The sequence below is a fragment of the Aethalodelphis obliquidens genome, unplaced genomic scaffold (assembly GCF_003676395.1).
Source record: "Aethalodelphis obliquidens isolate GAN/ISIS:26980383/991018 unplaced genomic scaffold, ASM367639v1 scaffold7, whole genome shotgun sequence".
Lineage (NCBI taxonomy): Eukaryota > Metazoa > Chordata > Mammalia > Artiodactyla > Delphinidae > Aethalodelphis > Aethalodelphis obliquidens.
Genome location: NW_020837951.1, coordinates 753,805 through 777,087, shown reverse-complemented (window position 1 = coordinate 777,087; position 23,283 = coordinate 753,805). Strand labels below are relative to the sequence as shown.

Below are 23,283 nucleotides of genomic sequence, written 5' to 3'. Positions count from 1 at the left end.
CAGTTTCCCAACTTGTGAACGGGACGGGCAAACCGAGTGGTGTCCAGCGTCTGGGCTGCACAAAGAAGATGCATCCTAAACTGAGTGGCAGATCTGGGGGCCGCACCTCCCCACCCCGTCCCAGCTCCTTCCTCACCGGGCGAGGAGAAGCAGTCCCACGAAGAGGGGCAGAGCACAATCCCCAACCGCTCCACCCAGCAGCCTGAGGACACTTCCTTCTCCTCGGCCAGTACCGGGGCTAGGGCAGGGCCGGAAGTCACCGGTGGGCCTTTCCCACAAGCCACGCCAAGGGGGCGGGCAGCTTCCTGCCTCTACCTGCTGCCCACCCCACCTGGGGCCGGGGCGAACACGCTCCTGGGGCCCTGTCAGTACCACCCGGAGGCTCACCATCGGCCTCCCCTCCCCCCGCACAGCCTGCCACGAGGGCTCCCTCGGCTGCAGCAGTAACCCTGGTGCCTCCTCGATGCCCGTGCTGCCGCCAGCCACCAGTCAGAGGGAACCCCCCGTCAAAAACCAGACCTCGTCACACCTCGGACACCCTGCAGCCCGAGAATGAAATCCCAAGGCCTTCGAGATGGGGCACCTTCCCCCGCCCCAGCCACATTTCTGTCCTTGGCCTCTGCTCTCCGCCCCCAGGCCTTTGGGGAGTCAGGGAAGGCTCTCTGCTGCGGTGCCTTTCAGTGCGGCTGAAGCAAGCTGGGAGGACAGAGGTCGGGGATGGAGAGGGCGGGGTCCAGCCAGGACAAAGGCCCGTGTGGCCAGGGTGGCAGCAGGAAGCAGACTCGACGCGTGCCATGCCATCCGTGTCCTTTGTTTCTTTATTGATTGGTGTCCCCTCCCCCGAGGGGACTGACTGCAGGCTGCCAAAAGCCCAAGAAGCTGGTTGGCTGTCTCGGGTCCGGGCCACACAGGTCTGTACGCGGGGCTCCAGCCTGCACGTCCCGGACGAGGGGACCGTGGCTACAGGTTTTGCCCCCACAGACCTCAGGAGGACAGCCTTGACCGGCCCAAGGTATGATCAAGGTGGGGAGGGAGGGCCTCCGTAGCCTCTCAACTCTGATGGGCCCCAGCGACGTGCACCCCCATTGCTCCCTCCCTGCTCACACCTCTGCCCCCAAATAGTGGCTCCAGTGCCCACCCGCCTCCACCTCCGGGCAGCCTGCCAAGGCTACTCCTGCTTCCTGGCCTCCATCCCCAGACCCCAAGTCAGCCTGTGGGTTGCCCATGGGGGTTGGTCAGATGCCGGGGGGTTGGATTTCAACACCCAGGCCTCCGCCCACACCTCCGGCTCCCAGCCACCTTCCCCTGCCTCCTCCAGCCGGCAGAGTTCAGGCCTGGAACCAGCCCTCGAGGTCCTGGTAGGCCTGGCCACGGGGCAGGTGGGGGTAGCGGGCGCAGATGGCGCAGAAGCGTTCCCGCCAGTCGCCGAACAGCCGCACTCGGAGCCGGTCTCGCCAGGCGAAGTAGCGCCGATAGCGGCTCTCGTTCATGCCAGCGAGGAAGGCGGCCAGCTCGTGGGCCGAGCCGAAGTCGTCCACGTGCACAAAGGCGTCAGGTGGGGCGAAGGCCTCGTAGGTGACCCTCGAGGGGCCCAGGACCACGGGCACCGTGCCAGCCAGCAGCGCATTGCGCCAGAACTTCTCGGTGATGTAGTCTCGGTGCTGGGAGTTCTCGAAGGACAGGTAGAAGAGGTACCGGGCCACGGTGGGCAGCAGGCAGTCGGCGCACAGGGGCTGCTTGCTGGCACGGCCGAACACGTCCACCTGCAGGTGGGGCGCCAGCTGCCGGTACAGCTGCACGCGCCGCTGCCGCTCCTGGAAGTTGCTGACCACCCAGGCGGCCACCCTGCTCTTGGCCGGCAGCGGCGGCGCAGGCCCCTCACGGGGCTCCAGGCGGCCGTAGGGCACGAAGATGTCTGAGTCACGCCGGTAGCTCAGCACCCAGTTGAAGACCCCACGGAGGCGGCCGAGGCCGCGGGTGTGGCTGGGCGACTCCATGGAGGCCCACACCCAGGGCTGCCCTTGCGGCCGCTCGGCCAGGGGCAGGCGGGCCTGCCGGGTCTGCAGCTCTCGGTGGTGGAAGACCACGGCGTGGGCGCTGGCCAACAGGCTGCGGTTGGTGGTCAGGCGGCAGTGGGCCACACCGTAGCTGCTGCAGGTATTGCTGGGCAGCTCTGGGGGCTGGCTGGCGAAGGGCCAGTGCCAGATGAGGATGGTGATTGTGGGCTGGGGCGCCGGAGCTCCCCCAGGGGCCGATCTGAGCAGCCACAGGAGCCAGAGGGCCGAGAGAAGAGCCGCTACCGCCAGGCCCCCCAAAGCCCGAGGCCTTGGAGTGGGGCTTACCCCTGCACAGGACACAGGAAGAGAGGCTGTCTCCTCGGGCTCACCCCAGGCCCCATCCTCCCAGCCCAAGCTTCCCCGAAGACCAGACACTCACCGGCATTATGCATTGGCAGCTCCCAGATTAATTACTCGAGAAGCCGGAGGTTCTCAAATCACAGCCGCGGCTGCACGGGGATGCCCTGAAATCACGGCTGCACCCCTGCACCCAGCCCCACCTCGAAACGCCGTCCTTTCATCTGCTCAGGAGGAGGGCAACCAGGGTACCTTCCCGCTCCTGTCCCGCCCTCGCCCCCGCCCCGAGGTGACCTATGGCATCGCTGCCATCCTCACCCCGCCTCCCCCTCTAGCCCTCTGGCTGCTGAGGGGAGGCGGCTACAGGAAGGGCGCCCAGCCAGGGTCCAGGACCGTGTCCCCCACCCCGGCTGGCCTCTGGAAAGGCCCGGAGGTGACGCACGGGGCAGGCACGGGAGGCAGGAGGAGGAGAGGGCCCGTGGGACCTCAGGGAAAGGGAGGCCATCCTGAGCGGAGGTGGCCCCCGCCCCAGAAGGGTGGCCCAGCCACTGAGCACCCAGCTATTGCCTGCTGCCCAGGCCTGGGGTGCCCGTGGACAGCAGGCACGCTTCCCTCGGAGGCCAGCCGAGCCCCGGCCAGCACCACCTCCCCCAGTGCTGTGTCATCACCCACTTCCCCTGCTCACCGCCCGTTCAGCTCCGCTGTGGGCTCCCAGACCCTCTTGCCGCAGATGTGCTGCACTCAGCTATTTGCCAGGAGGCTGAGGTCTGTCCTATTCTTTGCTTCTAATTGGGCCACTCCACCCCACCCCACCCCTGCTGCCTCTAGGACACCTTTGTCCCAGAACCCAGGTTCCCAGAGAGGGGTTCCGTCCAGGGGTCCTAGGAGTGTCTGCCCACACAAGGCCCCGGCACGTGCCCGTGGTGGGCAGGTGCCGGGCTGGGCCTGGCCCCGGGGTGGGCTGTGGGGCTGCCACACCTTCTTTTCCCTCCCAAGGAACCGTGTCTGTGGAAGCCCCAGCGGCGGGGCCCAGGTTCTGGCCGGGCCGGGAAGAGCTGCAGGAACCTGGGGTGGGAGGCCTGCCCTTGGGGTCTCCAGGTCTCTTCTTCCAGGTCCCACAGCCCAGGGTGGGAGTGGGGGCAGGGAGGGGGCTTTCCAGGCTGGAAAGGGAAGGAGTCGCTTTGTCCCTGACGTGGGCAGGGGGCTGGCACCCGCTCCAGGAAAAGGAAGGCTGAAGTCCAGAGTCCCTCTCCTCCCCCGCCGTCCGGCCAGCCCTGGAGGCCCAGGCATGGAGGTCCTGTTCCTTCCCCTTTTGCTCTGGTTCCTCGGAGCTGGACGGCCCTGGCTCTGGCGTGCACCCCATGCTCAGCCATCAGCTTCCTTCAACCTGGCTGGACGTGGCTGGGCAAGGCCCAGCCCTCATGCTAGTGTCCTAAAGGCCTCAGGCCAGTCCAGTTTTTGGAGGCTGCGGGCTGGGTGTCGTGGAAGGAACAGCAACCAGGAACCAGTGGTCGGATCTGCCGCCCACGCCATCCTGGGCGCCTCCCATCGCCCCGAAGTCCCTGTCCTGATCCACGCGGGCTCCCGGGGCTGCTGGCCTCCCCCAACTCCCGCCCTCCGGTGAGGACCAGCCTGCCCTCAGGGCAGGAACCGGGGAGCTGGCGGTAGACCCATGGAGGGGGACAGAAGCAAGTCCAGGAGAAGGGGGGCAATTTGGCCCCTCTGAGGCTCCCCACCCCCTGCATAACCTCTGAGCTGCGGTGAGGCCTTGTGCAACATCGGCGGGGGGGCGGAGCGGGGCCTGCGGGATCGGTCGGAAACCATCTGGTGGCCGAAGGTGTGGATGCAGCCGCCAGGCCTGGCTCCCGCGGGCCAGCGTCAGGCCCTGACCGGAGCAGGCAGCTGCTGCCACCCCTGCCCTTCCGGCACCTGTCATTTAGAGAGAGGACCGCAGTGGCACTGGGCCTTTGGTCCCACCCAGGTGTCTCTTCCCTGGCACAGGGGCCCCGGAGGAGACCACCCCCTCTGCCTGTGGCAGGCGCCCCTCGGGCGGTGGGGGAGAGCAGGAAGGAGCTGATCCCGCCACAGCCTGCCAGTGACCTGGCTCCTGGCTGCCAGAGCCTCTGCCCTTCCTGTTTGCACTGCCAGGCTGGCTGGGGCCCTGCCACCGGCCTCACCCACACCCGCAGCCCACTCCCTTCCTGGGTGGACTTGAAGGAACCTCCCCCACCCTTACGTGAGGTCTGCTGCTCCTAGGGGCCCCTGGCATGCCTGCCAGTCGCTGGGCCCCCCCCCGTTCGTGAGAACCTGCTGGCTGGGAAATGGGGCTCCAAGGTTGGCCCAGAGATGGGTCAGAACGAGAGGTTCTCAGAGGAAAATGAAAAAGGTGAGAGCGTCTGAGTCAAAGGGAAAGTGGCGCCTCCTCCTGCCAGCTCAGCCCTGGGCCTCGGAGTCACTGGGATGCCGGCGGGCACCCACCTCCAGCTTAGCAGCCCGTGAGCATCTGGGACCCAGGAACACAGGGTCACTCCCGCAGCTGAGCGCAGGGCTGCTCCAGGGCCAGCCTCCTGGCGGGCACCGATCAGACGGCCCCCAGCCTCTCCCCAGGGTCCCTGCTTCCCACTGCCCAGGGCCCAAGGGAAGATGATCCCCCTTCCGGCGGCCTCCGCAACGAGTTAGGGGCCAGCAGACCGGGTCAGGGAAGGGAGGGCAGGGGCTTGGGGTCCCCCAGGGAGGAGGGCCTCCCTCAGCCCACTCACCGGGCGCAAGGCCCCGAGCAGTTCCATGTCCGCTCCCCATCTGGCTTTTTTGGCCCCCACTGGCCCCAGGCGAGCTCAGACAGAGCCGGCCCCTGCTTGGTCAAATCCTCAACCACCCTTCCTTTCACAGTCCCTGGGGTGCTCCCGTCCCCAGCCCAGGTGCCCTGCCCACGAGCACTTTTCCTGGCCACCGCACCAGGAGCCCTGAGCCCACCTGGGACTCTCACAGGCCCCATCTCTGGCAGCCCTCACCCCACCTCCACCCGGTTCTCACTAGAGGGCATGGGGGGGGAGTGGGGCCGGTGATGCATGTGTGCCTCCGCTGCTTAGGAAGCTTCCCTGGCCTCTGTCCTCCCGAGTGCAGGTGCCAGAGAGTGACACTGCCACAGCCCAGCATAGACCCTGGGGCTACGATGGCGCTTGGCACAGGCCGCGGGGTGGGGTGGCCCCTAGCCAAGAGCCTAGGCAGTGGAAGCCTCCCCAGCTGCAGACCCCAGGAGGAGATGTCCTCCCGCCAGCCTGGGTGGCTGAGATGCTCCGGGGTTCCGAGTCCCCACCCTGCACACCCCCCCCCAGGGCCCTGGAGGAGCCCCCAGCAGGTCCTGGAGCTCCCCCTGGACAGATGTGGCCACGCTCCACAGCCTGGGCAGGAAGGGAAGGAGGGCTGGCGGGGCTGGTGGCCTCCAGGTGGTCCACGGGGAGGCTGCTGCCTGCTGTGACTGCCCTCCGGCACTGCCCTCGTGCTGCTCCCTCAGCTGCACCCCCAACCTGGGGCGCCCTTGGCCACCTGCCAGCCTGGGCGCCCACCTTCCCAAAGGCACTCCCTGAGCCCCTGCCTCACCCTCTCTCTGGGAGCAAAGGGTGTGCGGGCTCCCTCTGCCGCCTTCAGCCCGCTCCTGCAGGAGCCGGGGGCTGGGAGCATGGCCACCAGGGGGCCTCTGGGCACGTGTCTGGACTTGGCTCTGCTCAGGCCCAGCCCTGGGGCAGACAGCTGGGTAGCCAGGCTCTGGCCCTCTCTCCCTGAGGCGCCCCTCGGGCTGGGGCTGCGTGCTCCCCACTCCTGCTGCCTAGGTGCTGTCGTCTGGAAGGTGACAGTGGTCAGCACGTAGGGTGGCCGCTCTCTGCCCCGGTCAGGCCAGCACGAGGTGGGAAAGGCAAGTACCAGGAGCCCGGGGACTGACCCCAGGGCTCCAGGGGAGCCGCCGGCCCTGGGTCTGCAGGTCCCGCTGGCGAGACGGACTGGCCTGGCCGGATCAGCTGGGTACCTTGCTCTTGAGTGAGAACTTAATCTCTCTGCCCCCCAGTTTTCTTCGTAGCTATTTCCCCTCACGATACAGATTAGATGACAGTGGACAGCGGTCCTCGTCACCCTGCCTGCATCCCACCCTACCCTCATTCCCAGCTCCCTGTACCCGGCCCATTTCATCTCCCACACCAGTGCCTCAAAGGAAAACTGAGGCTTCCGGCTGAGGGCCAGCCCAAGGCCACGGCCCAGGAGTCAGGGGTGGGCTCTAGCCCCAGAAACATACCGCTTTAGGAAAAGCCATTAGCTCTAAGCAGAGCCAACCCCATTTCCCCGGCCCAGCCCCACCTCAGGGACCTGACTGTCCCAAACTGGCTTTGTGCTCCCCATTCACGGCTGCCCCCTTCCATCTAGGAGCCAGAGGTCCAGCATTCTCTAGACGCCCCACCCCTAGGAATCACTAAGGGGCTTCTGAACGCAACCCATCCCTCATTCCCAGCCTTGGGGAGGCAGACAGGTCTGATAGCCACACCCTGTGTGCACCAGGCCCCGCTGCCCCTGGACCCCAGAAACCCCGCTGCCAGGCCCAGTCTCGGCGCTTCTGACCACGAAGCTCGGCCACCACTCCGGGCCTTCAGCTGGAGGTCCCCTCCCCCTCCACTGGCCTCCTTGCTCCCTGGCGGGGGATTGGGGTGCACCAAGACCCAGCTCCTGACACTCAGGGCCCCTGCCACCTCTGTCCCCTGACCTGGCCCACCCACCTGTGTGCAGCCTGTGTCGCTCTGCCTGGCGTGCCCCCCACACAGGCTGCAGGGGCCCACAGTCAATCCTGCATGCCGTCCCTCCCCGCCCTCCAGCCCATGTGGACACAGGGCAGGAACGGAGGCCTGGGGTGCCCGCTCCCAGCCCTTTTTATCACACAAGAGGACGGGGTCTTGAGGGAGGGGCACCAACTTCAGACTGGCCTGGCCCTGCGCCGCACTCCTCCCCTCCCCGGCTCTGGGGCACGAGTGTTGGTGGGGGGAGGCCTGGAGGAGAAAGAGGTTAGGGTGGTCCTCTGCCTAGGAAAAATAAAGCCTCCCTTCCCCAGTGGGCGGTGACAGGGTCTTCCCACGAAGGGCACAGAGATCCCGCCTCTCTAGGGGCGTGGAAGGAAGCCTGAGGCCCGCTCCAGGGTCCCTCCCAGTGGCGGGGAGGGGGGAGGTCAGTCGCCGGCACACCCAGCCAAAGTTTTGAAATGTACTTTAATTGGCTTGTCTCCCGGACTCCCAATCCAGGCCTTGTCTCTCGGGTTGTCTTCCTCCCCTCGACTGGGGGTGTCCAGATGTGAGGGGGCAGGTGCAAGGAGCAGAGAAGGTCCCTGGCAGCAGGGGGAGTCTCCCCGGCAAGGGCTTCCCAGCCGCCCCGGGACCCCAGCCGCAAGCACACGCGTGTCAGGACACAGTCTCTTTAATGGCAAAGGCTGGGGCCTGCCCCTCCCCACCTGTGGGCCGCGCATCCACGAGAGGGTGGGCATCAGCCTTCGGGTCACTGCAGCGGGGGCGCGGACAGCGAGGCGTGGTCGAACAGTGGGTTCCGCACCTCCATCTCTCCAGTCTGCGAACGCTGGCGTTAGGTGGGTCCAGGGCTGGGGAGGGACACCCACCGCCCACCCCCGCACTCACCGGGGCCAGGCCGGGGCACTCGTACACCGTGAAGTCGCCGTCTTCGTTCTCCTCGTCGGAGGAGGCGGAGTCCAACTCCTTGGGGGGCTCCTTATGCCTGGGTGGGGGCAGGATCGTCGGGTCCTCCCTCACCCTCCAGGTGCCAGTGGCCCGGGATAGGGGCGGGAGCAGCGGGCCAGGGTAGGGGTGGCTGGGCCAGGGGTGGGGCGGGGCGGGTGGGGCTTCTCACCGCTCCAGGCACCGCATCTGCTGCCTCTGGTGCTGGTAGTGGTACATCTCCGCGCTGTGCGCCAGCCGCTGGTCCCCGGGCTGCTGCGGGAGTGGGGAGACGGGGTCAGGCCGAGGCAGAGCGGCGGAGCGGGACGGGGCGGGGCGGGGCGCGGCCGGGCGCGGCCACACACCGAGATCCTGGGCGTGGCTGGGGAGCTGGGCGCCTGCGGGGCCGCATAGTCGGCCTTCTGGGTCAGGCGAACGTCTCGCTGCAGCCTGCGGGGAGTGGAGACACCACACCTGAGACCCGCGGGGTCACCGGCCGGCCGCCCGCCCCCAGCCCGGCCCCATGCTCACCGCCCGCCCGGCCGCCCGCCCCCAGCCCGGCCCCATGCTCACCGACACCAGCAGAGAACGGCCACGGCAAGGGCGGCCGCGCCGGCCACGGAGCACGCCACGATCAGCACTGCAGGGAGGGGGCGCAGTGAGGGCAGCCTTTCGGGCAGGACCCTGCCTCCCCGCCCGGCCAGACTTACGGAGGGCAAGGCCGTCACCGCGCCCGCCCCGCGGCTCCAGCGGGGACATGTGCACAGGCCCAGATGACACAGTGGAGCGCAGGGAGGAGGTGCGGGGCGTGGGCGCTCCCCGCGTGGAGGGGACGCCCAGGTTGGGGCCCCGGCCACGCTCTGAGAGCCCCAGGGTGGATGCTGCAGAGGGAGAGCAAGTTAAACGGCAAGACCAGGCCGGGGTCAAGGGCGGTGGGGAGTTGGACAGGGGAAGGGGGCGGGGTCTCACCAGCCTCCAGGAGCCGCAGTCGCCCCTCAGGCTGGGGTGGGGCCGTGAGCCTGGAGTGCCCCGCCTCCTGCCGGGCTAGCTCCTGGGCCAGGAAGTCGATCTCCTCTTCCAGTCTGGGCTGGGGCAAGCCCTCCCCTGGGGAGGGTGAAGGGCTATCAGGTGGAGAGGCCCCCAGCCCCTCCCTGGCAACACCAGCTACCCGGCGCCCTCCGAGAGGGAGAGAGGGAGAGAGGGAGAGAGGGAGAGGCCCATCTGGGAGCCAGCCCCAGGCCGAGGCCTCCTTCTCCCTGCAGGCTCCTCCCAGGCACCTGTGGCCAGAGGACCAGGTACCAGCCTACCTGCTCCTGGCCATCCCGGTTGCCATGGTGACAACTGAGGGAGCTCTGTGTGAGCACCAGCGTTCCCAGGAAAGCGGGCAGGGGGTGCAGGTGCTATGGGAACGTGCAGAGGCCAGGAGAAGGGCAGGGGTGCTGCCCCACACCCCACGCATTACCCACAAAGTGGTGGGAGGAGCACGGGGACAATGCGTCACCTGGCCCACTGCCTCCGCTGCCAAGACGAGCAGGACCCCCCAAGGAATGCGGAGAAGCCCCATTCTGCACCCCCGCCCCCACCAGGCCATCAGGAGGAAGGGAGGGCCGCAGCTGGGGCGGGGCCGTGGCTGGGTCCCCCTCGGCCCTGCCGTGGGCACCACAGTCCGGACAGGGGCTCCGAGTAGACGCCCCCGCTCAGCACCCAGAGCGCAGAGCATGCGCCTTCTGCAGCAGGCCCCCGCCCCGCTCGCTGCCGGGAACATGCTCCTCCAGGAAGCCCCTCCCAGCCCACCCAACTCTTCAGCCCCCAGAGCACCCTCTGCAATGCCCCATCACACCTGGAGTCACTCTGGCACCATCCCGACAGACTCTGGGCTCAGGCCGGCGGGCAGGGCACCGCCAGCACAATCAATCAGACAGGACAGGTGAGCGATGGAGAGAGAGGGGTCTCTGGGCAGGGAGCAGGGGCGGCCCAGCGGGCGGAGAAGTGGGTGCCTGAGGGGTTTGGGACCAGCCCTGCGGAAACCCAAGCCTGGGGAACTCTGACCCCGCCTCTCCCAGAATCACCCAGCACTTCACACTGGATACCTCTTGCCCTGGGAGGGGCTAACTGCCCCAGGCCTCAGCCCACCACCCAGCTCTGGGCTGGTACCATCTGGAAAGGATCGCCAGGCCACTTGGAGGGCGACTTGAGAGTCCCTGGCACCCCACAAAGCGCAGGAGACCTGAGAGCTAAGGCTGGGGTCAAATGTACCAGGTGGGGGAGGGAGGAAGCCATACCCTGGGGCTGGCGCATCCTGGGCACACAGAGCCCCTGCTGGTCCTCCTGGAAGGACTGAAGGCAGGGCCCACAGACACGTGCACCCGGGGGGCACCGCGCCCGCCTCTTCAGGGCACAGTCCAGGCTCCCAGGACAGACGGCTGCATCTGAGAAGAAAGCGGAGGCAGAACAGGGTCACGGCCAGCCTGACTCAGCCCCTGCACAGTAAGTAGGACTGTCCTGGCCACCCCAACCCCTCCCTACAGAGCCGGCCAAGCCTGGCTCCGGCCATTGTTCTGGGCAGGCCCTTCCTCCCCTGCACCGGGAATCAGAACCAGGAAGACAAACAGTCCTAACACTTATCGGAACTCTCTTGCCTCACTCCCTCCCCAGAGTCCACTCCCCTGACCTGAGCCAGCTCTCCGCACAGGAACTGTCCCCTACCATCCAGAGAACGTTAGGGCCTTGCAGCGCTCCGAGTCCCATCTCCAGTCTCAACCTGTCCTAGAGCGAGTCTCTCACCCCTGCCCAACCTGGGAGCCCCAGAGGGCGGGGCCCAGGTCGCTCCCTCCCACCACCTCGGGGCTGTCTCCTATTTCAGGGCTGCCTCCCCACCCCACCGCAAACCTCATCATGACATCCTACAGCCCTAGAGGGCCAAGCTGGGAGACAGCACAGGTCGAATCACTGCCCCCACGTCTAACCACTGGCTGGTCCCCAGGGCACAGCCGAGCCGCTGGGGCTGGGGAGACATGCGGCGGAGTCTGCCAGTCTCACTTGCTTCAGAAGCACAAGCCAGGCCGGGGTCACTCCTGCAGCCACCACTGCCAGGGACTGGGGCAGGCCTGGGACTACAGGCCAGGCCATTTCTAATTTGGGGCCCAGACCTCAGTGTCCTGTACACGTGACCAAGGCTCCCATTCTGATGCTGGGGGGTGGAGGGCGGTGGCCCTCTCTGCCTCAGTTTCCTCTCTGGATGCAGAAGGTGAGTTGCCTCAAAGCTGGGGAATGTCTCGGGCTTCTCTGGTGGCGCAGTGGTTGAGAGTCCGCCTGCCGATGCAGGGGACGCAGGTTCGTGCCCCGGTCCGGGAGGATCCCACATGCCGCGGAGCGGCTGGGCCCGTGAGCCATGGCTGCTGAGCCTGCGCGTCCGGAGCCTGTGCTCCGCAACGGGAGAGGCCACAACAGTGAGAGGCCCGCGTACCGCAAAAAAAAAAAAAAAAAAAAAAAAGGTGGGGAATGTCTCAAGACCTGGGACACTAGCCCCATTCACGGGACAGCAGAGCCAGTGGAGCCAGGGGGAGACCCAGCAGAACTGTCAGTGGTGTCTGGGGAGGTGGGGGTGGGCACATCTCAGAGAACCAGGACAGTCCCTGCTGCAGGAGGGTGACATGGGGCATCCGGGAATGCCCGCTCTGTCCTTCTCCAGACTTTGGCTGGTCTGGCTTGGTTGCCTTGGTAACCTGACACCCACAGCCTCTTGGCTGTAGGCATCCCTTCAAGGAAGTTCCAGCAGCTCCTACAGCAGGTGGGCAAGTGGGCTGAGGTTGCCATCCCAGGGATCCCCCCTCCAGCACAACCTGGGTCAGCAGGCGCCCGTATCAGTGAGCTGGGCCCAGGGCCTGGGCTAGTTAAACATTAAGCCTGTGCCAGCTGGTCCGTCTGGACCCCACCCACCAGCTGGGCACCTGGGGAGCCAGGCAGCCCCGGCCCCTAGTGCAGAGAACCCAGAGTGCGCCAGAGCAAGGGTAGAGGCCTGAGTTCCAGAGCTGGCTCTGGGTTCCGGGTTCCGGGGCCTCCCTCCACTCCCAGTCCCCCACCCTGGGACGATGTGGCTGCTGCCCATTTAGCCCTGGGAAGGCCCCTGCTCCAGACTCAGGGTGAGGGACGAGGTCCCAGGAACAGCAGCAGCTGGAGAGTGCCTGGCACCCTGCCCCGGACCTGGGTGCACAGCTGATGAGCAGCTGGGCGGCACCGGCCCAGCCCAGAGGCTCAGTACTGGGACTATAAGCCGTTTCCCCAGGAGGCCCCACCCTGTACGCCCTGGAGCCAGGCCGGCAGCAGGCAGCCTCCACCATCCCTGGCCAGCCATGATCTGGCCCTCAGGCCTCCTTGGGAGCCTACCCTGGTGGTGCCAGGCCTCTGTCCAGGGGTGCTGTGGCCAGGAGGAAGCCTGCCCTGCTCTGGCCTCTTGAGGCCACACATGCAGACCACACGCACTGCCCAGGTTAGCATCCCAGCTGCATCATACAGTGGTCACTTCTCTGTGCCTCAGTTTCCTCATCTGTAAAATGGGCTGAGAACAACACTTCTCCTATGGGGCTGCCAGGAAAAATGAGTGAAGTCATGGGTACGAAGTCTCCCAATTCTGCCACCTGGCAGAGTGCATTTTGGGTTCTGCGTTCCTGCAGACCTTTGGAAGCTCAGTGCCCACCTGGGGAGCCAGGAGCGTCTCCCAGGACCCTGGGCTCATCCCTTTCTTTCTCAGTCTACCTTGGGGGGTGCCCTCCAACCCCAAGCACAGAAGACAGAATGGAGGGGCCCTGCAGAGCGGAGGGTGAGTGTGGACGCAGAGACTGTAAGCTCCTCCTGTCCCCACTGAGGCCAGAGCAAAACCCTAAGCCTGGGACTAGCTGTCAGCTGCGCAAGGAAACTTCAGACCCACCACGGCAGCAAAGCAAGGCGCATGTCCACCACCGAGGCACAGGGACCGACCAGCACTGCGACTCCGACTCCAGGACGGACACCGGCAGTAAGGACGGCAGGCACCCAGGGCCGGGCCCGCACCCGCGGTGCCCGAGACGCGCACACACAGAAACGCCCACGGGGCAGACTCCAGGCCGCGGGGCCACGCAGAGAGCGCCCTCCTGAGACACCGACCCACCAGGCTCACGGACCCAGACAAAGACATGAAGCGAATCAACACCAGAAGCCGGCAGAAGCCCCATCCAGAGGAGCCCCTCGGCAGCCCGGTGCCGCGCCCTCCCCGCCGGGCCTGTTTTCCCGACCCGCGAGAGGCGGGGCCGGCATGGTGGCTCGCAGGCTGGGCCGCGGGGCCTGCGGGGCCTGCGAGGCCTGCGGGCCCTGGCGAGGGCGGCGGCGGGGAGGATGACGGCGGCGCCGCGCGGCCGGACCCCCGCCCGGCGATCCCCGGCCCCGGGGCGCCCCGCGCGCGGCCTGCGCCCAGTGCACTCGCTCACCCGGGCGGCGGGCGGCCGCACCGCGCAAGGCCGCGCCGAGGACGAGGCCAGAGAGCAGCAGCCGCAGCAGCCGCAGGTGCCGCGGGGAGGGCGGAGGGACAGGCGTCGCCATCCTTCAGCGCCGCCGCCGGGGCAGCATGGCACCGCGCGGCCGGGGGCTGGGCACGGGCTCCGGGCGCCGCGTCGGGGGAGGCGGCGGAGGCGGAGGAGGAGGGGGCGGAGGAGGAAGAGGAGGCAGAGGCCGAGGAGGCGGATGATGAGGAAAAGAGGCGGCGGCGGCGCTGACGCTGCGGCAAAGGATCCGGGACGGAGGCTAGGCAGCGAGAGGCGCGCGTGCCGGGAGTGCGCCTGCGCGCTCCACCTGCGGGGGCGGGACGACGCCGTGAGGCTGCGCCCCTCTCCCTCCCTCCAGTTCTGTTCCCTCTTCCACCCACCCATCCAGCCAGTCCTCCGGGTGCCTCAACCACTGCCGCCTGTGCTGCCGGGGATGTTCTCTAGGCTAGGGACTGGTTGGGGATGGGTTTCCCCGGGATGCGCTTCTCCCGGGCCCCGTCCCTCTCGGGCTGCTAACTCCCACCCCACCCCCACCCTCCTGGAGCGGAGGACCTGCCTGGACCTGGAAGGACACCAGGCGCACACAGCTGGACAGGTGCACAGAGATGCCCAGGTGTGCGCAGAGACCCACCAGGCATTCAGACACACTGTGAAGGCAAACACACACGCACAGAACGAGGTCGGTGCCGGCGGCCACGGTGGTTGCAGTGGGACGGCCGCTCTCAGTGAGGCCACCAGGGGGCAAGAGTGACCTGGAGCTACTGATGACAGCCAGCTGAGAGCTGTCCACGGTGCCCAGGTGACAGCCTTTTAGCTCCGGGGTGCCCCACGACAGCAAGCACTGTGATGCCCCCTCTTACCCCCCACCGGCTGCCTCGTGAGAGCACCCGCACCCCATCCCACCTGGAAACCTCCCAGGCTCACGTTACTGAGAGAACAAGTGCGGGGGGGGAGGGGGGGGCCCCAGCACGGTGCTTCCTTTCAGCCCTTTGTGTTTCAAAACTTCGAAGATGGGGCTGGCTGCCCTCAGGTTTGTGAAATGGCTCAGAAACTAGCAGAAGTGTACGTGGTGCGTGCGTTGGGCAGGGGGGTGATGAGCGAACAAGGACTGCCATCCTCCCACACAAGGCATGACCAGACAGAAATAGTGTCTGAGCTCACTTCCCAGAAAGGGGGAGGCGGCGGGGAGATGCCGCCAAGACCACGCGTTCCCACGCTGGAGAAAACAGTGCTTAGGGAAGGGGGGTTGCAGGAGCGGCAGGTGAGGGTGGCTGATGTCTCTTGAGGACGCGGAAAACAGCACCCAGGCAGCAGGGACGCGACGTCTGGTGTGATTGCACGGCTTGGCGCCAGATCCAGGCTCCTGGCAAGGATCATCCTTCTGAGCAATGGGCCCTTCGTCCGTCTTGGCCCCGATCTCCACATCCCCCGACACCACCTCCTGTTTAGGGTTTGCCCCTCACCGCCCCCAGGTCTTGAGCACTGCCTGCACCCTAGGCAGCTGCCTTGCCCACTCACTCTCCGGCCTGCCATTCGCACCTGCACCCCAGGCCAGCTCGAGGCCGGGGCCCAGACTCCAGTCTGGCCTAGGTCACTGCTGCAGATCTGCCATTGCTGCAGGGCCTCTGCTGGCCAGAGAAGACTCAAGGGACTCAGGGACTCTTTTAGGCCAACCAACTGGCAGCTACTCCAGGCCACAACCGTGGAGCAAGAGACCAGGGTCAGTCAACATCACCCCAGGTCTGGGCCCAGAGAGGAAGGAAGTAGAAACAACCGGGGTCCTCCCTCGGGACCAGGAGGGGGCCTGTGCACCCAACACAACTGCGGGGAGGGCTTCCCTAGTGGCGCAGTGGTTAAGAATCCGCCTGCCAATGCAGGGGACACGGGTTTGAGCCCTGGTCCGGGAAGATCCCACATGCCGCGGAGCAACTAAGCCCGCGTGCCACAACTACTGAAGCCTGCGCACCTAGAGCCCGCGCACTGCAACGAAGAGTAGCCCCCGCTCGCCGCAACTAGAGAAAGCCCGTGCGCAGCAACGAAGACCCAACGCGGCCAAAAAAAATTTTTTTTAACTGTGGCGAGGGAGGGCCGGCAACAGCAGAGACGCCCCACCCCACGGACATTCTCTCCACTGCTCTATGAAAAACTTTTTACTACAAAATTTTTACAAGTAGGCGCTGGGCTGGCTCCCAGCTTGTGGGCTCTGACCCTCCCCCTAAAACCCAAGACTGGGGGTGGGAGGGGACTCTCAGGACTCCATTCCCTGCGGACCCAACCCCGCATTCACAGGCTGAGGGCTGCGGGGTGTCTGAATCCCCACCCACAGTAAGAGGAGGAGGCACACTAGGCCCAGCGATGAAGCCAAGGCAGGAGTGGGCAGGAGGGCGCTGGAGCCGGTTGCCTTCGCCGATCCGGCCAAATGTGGGCGTGGTCGCCAGAGCCTTGCTCCCGGGCTTCATTAGGGACAGAGATGTTGAGAGTGGGGTGGGGTGAGGCATGGGGGCCTTGGGGCTGGGGCAGCTGCCGCCAACCCGCCCCTAGATGGCGCTCGGCGACTTGGCAGAGCACGCCCGGTGCAGCAGAAGGACGAACGCAGCCAGGGTCATGGCGGCGAATAGCAGAAGGAGGACGACCCAAGAGCTGAAGTCTGTGCCCTTGCGCAGCCCGGGCGGGTCGGCGGGGATCAGGTTGGTGAGGTTCAGCATGTAGCCGAGCGCCCAGCCGACAGCGGTGTCCCCGGCCTACGGGCGGCAGGCGCGGCCTCAGCCTAGGCGCAGCCCGGGAGGCCCCGCCCCCCCGCGCTCGGCCCCGCCCCCCTGCGCGCGGGCCCACCGGCTCCCACCTTCTTCTGGAAGGTCACGCCTCCGAAGGTGCGCTCGTCGAAGCCGTAGCCGCGGCACAGCAGCTGCTGCACGAATGTGGCCCCAGCGCAGTAGTCGGGCAGGCGGGCCCGCTCCCCCGGCGCCCGAGCCTGCAGCTGGAATGCAGGTGGGAGACTGTAGGGCCAGCGGCCACCAGGAGATCTCTGCCCCACCAGACACAGAAAGGCAATGCGGGGCTGGAGACCCCCCCGCAGGTCCCAGAAAGAACGAGGCTGAGGGGGCCTCCCCCAGGCAGAGCTCTTTCCTCAGGGCAGAACAGCGTGACTTCCAGATGGCAGCAAGAACCTGCGCCTGGGAGGAGGACCTCCAGGGGACAGCAGGGGTGGCCACGCAGCGGGCAGAGGGCTGCAGCAAACTTGGCGATGGTCGGGGTAACAGGAGAAGCTCTAGGCTTGACCCCAGGCCCCTGGGCTTGCCTCCCGATCCCCACTTTTCCAGCAGCCCCAAGTCTGTCTGAGACTAGCCACGAAGAGGACAGGATGGGGCCTCCGTCACCACCGAGCCCCACTCCAGAGACACTCCAGTGCTTCTCCCGGAGTCACCTCTTCCTCTGCATGCCCGAACCCCTCCATCCTTCACCTGAGCCAGTGTCCAGTCCATGGTGGCAGCCAGAAACCTGGGGGTTCTCACTCCCCCACCCCCAGTTCTATCTGCTAAGTCTCCCCTGAGTCCTCTGCTTCTCCCCTGCTTGGCTGTTCTCCCCCACACTCTCCCAGCTACACGCCTCCCCACCCTGTCCACTCCATGCTCCCTGCTGCCCCAGGGCCTTTGCACTGGCTGTTCCCTCTACCCTCCTGATCTTGGTTCTAGGGTCAGGCCTCAGGGAGGCTTCTGCAATCTCATCTGGCTCCCGGCCTCCTTGCCGTATCCTGGCCACTTTTCAAGTCTGATTAACAGTGTATCCCCCACTGCAGTGGGCATTCTGAGAGGGCTAAGACTCCCTCTACTCGTAGAGCAAACGAATGATCAGGACGCGTGACACTGGCTGGCTGAGCCCCCTGAGCAGCCCTGGAGGAGGGGGGTGCAGGCCTCACCTCACTCCACGTCTGGTTGCAGATGGTGACCACGGCCGCCTCTAGTTGCTGCAGGGTTGCCACGGGCAGCCCCATCACAGTTCTCAGGAAGTCCACCGTGTAGAAGAAAGCAGAGAAGGCCTGTGAGGGGGGTACAGTCACACCGTGACCAGACCCCAAGCACTTTGGGGCACGCCCCCGGCCCCCCACCCCCAGTCCTCTGGACTCACAATGAACTTTCCAGCCAGAGGGGGCTGGAAGATGCCGTTGAAGGAGCGTCTAGAGAAGCGGCAGGAGGAGAAGTTAAAGAGCTCAGAGATGAGGCCACGGCACAGGGCAGGGTCGCTGCTTCCCGACAGGCTGACCTTGGCGCTCCTGTTGAAGGTCTGGGGCCGCTGGGCTGCAGTGCATGGCGACTCATACACATCCTGGAGCAGCACATGAGTGGAGTAGCCCTTCGGCCAGCAGGGGTGGAAGCCGTGGGTCTGGGCAGATGACAAGGGTGTGTGTGGCAACACCGCCACTCCAAGCACTGCCCACCATCCCCACCCTAAGACCCTAGGAGGGCCTCCCCAGAGGACCAGCTGATAAATCTCCCACAAGTTCCACTTTGGCAACATCACTTCTGAGCTCAGGAGCAATCCATGGCTCCCCCTTCTTGCTGGACAAAAAGCAACCCCCTTAGGCCGGCAGTCCAGGTCCTCTGAGATGTGGCCCTGGCCCTCCTTCCTCCCCAGCCAGCCACTCACCAGGCTCACCTCCAGCCCCTGGGCCTTTACGCATGCTGGATCCCTGCCCACCTGTCCTTACAGCTGATGAAAGCCCGACTTTGGTTCCTGGAGAAGCCCCCCTCAGTACGGCTGCTGTTCGGGCTCTGCTCTGGGCCCTCGGCCCCCACTCCCCCTGGCTCCCTACCTCCAGAAGGACTCAGTGGAGGGTACCTGGAGTGCACTGGCCAGCAGCCTCCAGAGGACCTGGTCACGGCCATAGCAGAGGAAGCTGTGGGCCGTAGAGCCGCAGCTGGACCTCATTGGCCGGATCCTCAGCTGCGCTGGCCATCTCGAAGGTGATCTGTGTGGAGGCGCCCCCCAGGTCCATGGCCCCCAGCGTCCCCTTCCTTGGCCGGAACCACTGGCCCACCCAGCCATACTGCGGGAAGTGGAGGTTGAGGTCAGCCAGTGGGTGGGGGCCACCGGGCCCACCTTGATGAAGTTCTCCAGCAGGTAGTTGGCGGCCACCCAGCCAAACACCCCCTCATCCTGGGCTGAGAGGATGCGGGCATCACAGAAGTCAAAGGGATACTGGGTCAGCGTCTGCGTCGCGGCCGCAAGCACGTTGGCCGCAGCCTCTGGATTGGTTAGGCTGTGACACAGGGAGGATTCTAGAGGCATCTTCCCCAGATGGCCGTGATCCTGCTGCTGGGGTGCACAGCCAGCCGAGGGGGCCCCAGCCCAGGGCTGCTGCGGGGGACATGCAGGGCCCGCCCTGTGCTGAGGCCGTCGTGGTCCCTGGGGCCAGGAGGTCAGGGGATAGCACACTCACTTGAGCAGGCGCATGCCCGCTGTGGCTCCCAGGTAGAGGGGCGTGCCCGCGTGTCTCTCCTTGGGCACATCCCGAAGCGCCTGGTTCAGGCATTCCACAAGGCTCTGCCCAGCCCCAGAAGGGTTGTCAGCGTAGCTAGAGATGCCCCCACCTAGAGGGAGGCAGCAAGAGGGGCCTAAGCCTGGTGGGCGGCCTCTAGGTGGACCATAGGCCAGCAGGGCGGGGGTGGGGGGGAGGGGCTTGCGCTCCTAAACCAGGTGGCGGTTGAGACCAGTTCAGAGACAAAAGGGCCCGCCCGTGCGCCACCCAGAGTCTCTGAGCTTCCACCTGTCAACCCAGCCTAGCCTGCCCAGGGGCCTGCCTGGGTGTGCCCACTGGCTCCTCGGAACCCCTCCTGCCCCACCTGGGATGTAGAGGCCAGTCTTGGGCCAGGGAGGGCCCAAACCTTCCAACTGTTTCCTGGGGCTTCTCTTCTAGGAAAAGAAGGGACGCAGCCTGTCTTTGGGGGAGCTCCTGCAGCTCCTGCCTGGATTGGGCCCCACCTGGCATCAAGCAGCGGGTTCTGATGGCTGGTGTCTGCAAAGGCTAAGGCCGGAGAGGGCTCCTGAGACCCTACAGTGAGTGGGTGTCCAGGCCAGGGGGCGCCTAGTGCACAGGGGACCCTTACCACGCACATCACAGGAGCTGTGCTGGCCCACGATGCCTGTGTCGTTCTCTTTGTCCGCTGGCCACTTGTAGATGAACATGGATGTGTGGGAAGAGCCGGCGTCCAGAACGATGCCATACTGGGGGTGGGGGGAAGGTCAGCCTCGGGGGGCACGGGGGCCTGAAGCCATGCCCTTTGACTCTCTCAGCTGTCCAGCCCACCCCACCCCACCCTGTGTCGAGGGTGGAAGCTTCAGAATGAAGCTCTGAGGCTCAGAGAAGGCCAGGGACACTCACTGTGCCACAGCTTGCCTGGGGGGAGAGTGGGAGTGGAGGCGGATGGCCCTCTGACTGTGGGAGCCTTCCTTGCAAGGGCAAATGAGGGGCAGGATCAGAGTCAGGGGTCCCGGGACCACGCTTGGAACCTTGCCCGGGGGGGCATGAGGTCCCCAGGCTGCAGGAGAAAAGCTATAGCTTCAGGAAGCGCCCCTTCGGGCCTGCTCTTCCTTCCTCCCCTCTGTCCTTATCTCTCTGACCTCAGCCCAACCTGAGGATGTGGAAGCGAAGGGGAAAGCTGGACTGAGGCTGCGCGTGGGCCTGCGATAAGCAGACACCCCCTCCCTGGGCCTCAAAGGCAGGGCCAGAGAGAGCTGCCCCGGCGCCACATGGGCCTTCCAGGCAGGTCGGGCGGGTGACGGTCAGCACCCAGGTTGCAAGAGCCACTTTCCAGCACCTGCCCCCAGGGGCCTGGATTCCAATAGGAGGAGGCGGTCTGGAGAGCATGCCCTCCTGAGCCGGGAAGGGGGCCCCTCTGGTCCTCTCCCTGACACAGGGAACTCCAGCAGCAGCAGGCCAAGTGGCCCGCCCCACCGCACCCCTACCGGGTGGTCGCCCTTGGCTACAGGGCACCCACCCCAGCGATCTCCATCCTGGGCTCCTGGGCCTTAGAGCACCCACCATCCACCCACGCATCAGGCCGGCCCACAAGCCCAATAGAGGGTTGGGGAGGGCGGGCTCCTGGAGGCTGAGTCTGGCGGGGATGCGTGGGGGGATCAGGCCTAGCCCGCTCCGACCCCTTCAGGACCAGCCAGGGCTGCCCCCTCACTGTGGGAGCCACCGGAGAGGCTGGGGAGGAGTCCCTGGGCCCCAGCGCCTGTCGCACCCCGTCTGGGCCAAACCCCGAGGCGATGCCTCCCTGGAGGCCGAACGTGCTGGGGGCGCGGGCCGGGCCGCGGTCAGGGAGCCGCGGGGGTGTGGAGAGACGCCCCTCGGCCGCGCCGCGAAAGGCTCCGCGGCGGGCGCGGCGAGCGGAGAGCTCCCGGGACTTCGGCCTCCCGCACCGCGTCCCCCGGAAGCGCCGCTGCCGCGCCCTGGACCGGGACCCGGAGCGCTGGTGAGGGGCCTGGGACCTCATCCCGCCGGGCCGGGAGCGGAGCGCGCGGGGTCCCGGCTGCCACGCGGGCGCAGCCTGGCCCTGCTCCGTCCGAGCCTCTCCGCCCGGCGCCCCGGCCCAGCCAGCAGCTCCCGGACTGCGCCGGGTTGCCAGGGCGCTCCAGCGTGCACCTTGAGGGCGGGCGGCTCCCGAATGTCGCGGGTGGGGACACACAGCAGCAGGAGGCCGGGGAAGGCCGGCGAGGCCCGCCGCGGCCAGCAGCAGCGGCGGCAGCAGCGACAGCGCCTTCCCGGCCATGGGGGCGCGGGGCGGACCAGGCGTTGACGGCGCGGCGTCGGGGAGCCGGAGGCCGAGGTCCCGGGACCGCGGGTAGGCGCCTGGGGCGGGGCGCGGACCGGTCCACGGCTGCCACGCCCCCTGGTGGGCCGCCCCGCCCACCTCCCGCTTGGCTCCGGAGCAAAGGTGAGAGACGCGGCGGCTGAGTCACCCGCGCTGCCCCTCTCGGCGCCCTGGTCTCAGCCCTGGCGCCCTGAGTCTATGTCCCACCTTCTTCCTGTCCGCTCAGCCCCAAAGATTCACCCCTTCTGACCTGTCCCGCTGACCTGTAAGCGCCTGCCGACCACGCTCTGCCTCTGGGCACTCCGCTCCAGCAGGACCTAGAGAGCCCCCAGCCCCTCGGGCCTTAGGGCACGGCGGCAGAAGGCCTGGCCTGGGGGTGGGCTGGGCTGCCGCCCAGGCAGGCTTGTTCCAAGGGTCTTGCCGCTTCAGAGCCGGCTTTCCCCCGGCCTGGTCGTGAAGGAAGGAGGCAACGCCAGCTACAGGAACCACGTGGGCTCCTGGCTGGGCCCCTGCCATGCCCTCCCGGCAAGAAAGGGCTGGCCAGCCTGCGATGCTGACCCAGTCCTGGGCTGCATGGCAGGGCATCGCCCTGGTCACCCCCCAGGACACTGAGCTGACCCAGGCTGAGCCTGCTCTGGAGGTGCTGAGACCTCAAAGCTGAGTGCCAAGCAGGGTGAAGCCAGACCTACTTCACACAGTTCCAAGGTGACAGATGAGGGCACAGGCAGAGAGAGGAACAGGATGGCCACAGCCGCACCATGCCCAGAAACAAGAGAACCCACGCTCAGGCTGGCCCACCCCCCATCCCGGTGGCCCCCTTTTCCTGGGGGACCCAGAAGCCTGGGCTGGGGAGGCCAGAGGCTTCCCAAGGAGGGAGGAGGAGCCTCTGCGGATGAGGGAGAGTGTCCCCCAGGCCGGGCTTGTCAGCACCCAGGTCCCTGCACACTGGGCTAAGTGCTCAGCTGGTCGCAGGACCCAGCTCAGCCCTTCCACCCCATGAAATGCCTGGCCGCTATGCTTGGAATCCCCATGGGCCCTGTGTGCCACCCTGGCCAAGCATCACCCCCTTCTCTGGCCAGGGGCCACCCCCATTTTGTGCAAAATAGGAATTCCAGCAGCAGGGAGCCATGTGGCAAGACCACCCAGGAGAGCCAGCAGATGGGGGCGGGGTTAGGGGACCAAAAGGACAGCCTTTGATGGGCACAGGGTCTGGGCAATGGCCCGGCCGGGTGGAACCGGCAGGGACAATTGGGATCGCTGGGACGGCTGCCCAGGCTGAGGGTCTGGTGTCTCAGGCCCAGCAAAGGAGCCTTTCTTCCAGCTCAGGACCCCAGTGGGAAGGGTGGGCGACTCGGGACGTTGCTGGGCCTCCCCAGCCCCGCCGGGCTGGGTTCCAGCAGAGAGACACTGGGTGCGGCAGGCCAGCACAGGGCTCCAGGCCCCGTTTTCCTGCCAGCTCTCCTCCCCCTCCCCCAGGCCCTTTCTTCCACCCCAGAAAGTTCAGAGGAGCCAGAGGCCTGCAGTTTAGGCTGAAATGTAAGAGACAAAGGCGGCCCAGAGAGAGGCCTGCACATGAAAGGGCAGGAGACACTGGTGCTGCCGGCCGGCCCCTGCCCCCTCCTCACCCCTCTAGGCCCAAGGGAGCCCCACCAGACCTGAGAGGAGGGGTCCTGGAGAACAGAGAACTGGACCCTGCCCTGGTGCTCGTGGCAGGGGCCCAGACTAGCCTGGGGAGAGAAGAAGGGAAGAAGCCAGGGGACATGGAACAGCCACGGCGGAGACTGGGAGCGAGTTCTCTCCCAGGGAGACCAGGGCTGGAATCCCCTCTTGGCCCAGAGACTTCCTTCGATGGGACCCTGGAAACTGGGCTGGGGGACAGGCGGCAGGGAGGCCCTGG

At 66.7% G+C, this 23,283-nt stretch overlaps 3 protein-coding genes across 5 annotated transcripts; all 3 read right to left on the bottom strand.

Moving 5' to 3' along the window:
• Nucleotides 1-773: 773 nt before the first annotated feature.
• Nucleotides 774-3,852, bottom strand: FUT7 (fucosyltransferase 7). 2 transcript variants are annotated; one of them, XM_027104230.1, is made up of 3 exons: nucleotides 3,040-3,852; nucleotides 2,437-2,578; nucleotides 774-2,344 (listed from the first exon to the last, which is right to left on the bottom strand). In XM_027104230.1, the coding sequence occupies exons 2-3, from the start codon at nucleotides 2,447-2,449 to the stop codon at nucleotides 1,329-1,331; spliced, it is 1,029 nt and encodes a 342-aa protein (XP_026960031.1). In that variant the 5' UTR covers nucleotides 2,450-2,578; nucleotides 3,040-3,852; the 3' UTR covers nucleotides 774-1,328. The 2 variants fall into 2 exon arrangements, with proteins under 2 accessions (XP_026960031.1, XP_026960030.1); XM_027104229.1 differs by having other exon boundaries at nucleotides 2,437-3,852.
• A 3,729-nt stretch (nucleotides 3,853-7,581) lies between these two features.
• Nucleotides 7,582-13,828, bottom strand: NPDC1 (neural proliferation, differentiation and control 1). 2 transcript variants are annotated; one of them, XM_027104232.1, is made up of 9 exons: nucleotides 13,519-13,828; nucleotides 10,339-10,485; nucleotides 9,026-9,160; nucleotides 8,767-8,937; nucleotides 8,630-8,696; nucleotides 8,422-8,506; nucleotides 8,250-8,329; nucleotides 8,021-8,117; nucleotides 7,582-7,952 (listed from the first exon to the last, which is right to left on the bottom strand). In XM_027104232.1, exons 1-9 carry the CDS (start codon nucleotides 13,628-13,630, stop codon nucleotides 7,884-7,886), a joined length of 963 nt encoding a protein of 320 aa, XP_026960033.1. In that variant the 5' UTR covers nucleotides 13,631-13,828; the 3' UTR covers nucleotides 7,582-7,883. The 2 variants fall into 2 exon arrangements, with proteins under 2 accessions (XP_026960033.1, XP_026960032.1); XM_027104231.1 differs by having other exon boundaries at nucleotides 8,250-8,332; nucleotides 13,519-13,821.
• Nucleotides 13,829-15,584: 1,756 nt separating this feature from the next.
• ENTPD2 (ectonucleoside triphosphate diphosphohydrolase 2) lies at nucleotides 15,585-22,099 on the bottom strand. The gene is given in 11 exon segments (XM_027104228.1): nucleotides 15,585-16,313; nucleotides 16,415-16,549; nucleotides 17,489-17,608; nucleotides 17,698-17,952; nucleotides 18,409-18,472; nucleotides 18,474-18,616; nucleotides 18,670-18,829; nucleotides 19,010-19,160; nucleotides 19,677-19,794; nucleotides 21,218-21,283; nucleotides 21,285-22,099. Coding segments are annotated over 11 exon segments (1,476 nt in total). The 5' UTR covers nucleotides 21,345-22,099; the 3' UTR covers nucleotides 15,585-16,109.
• Nucleotides 22,100-23,283: the final 1,184 nt, after the last annotated feature.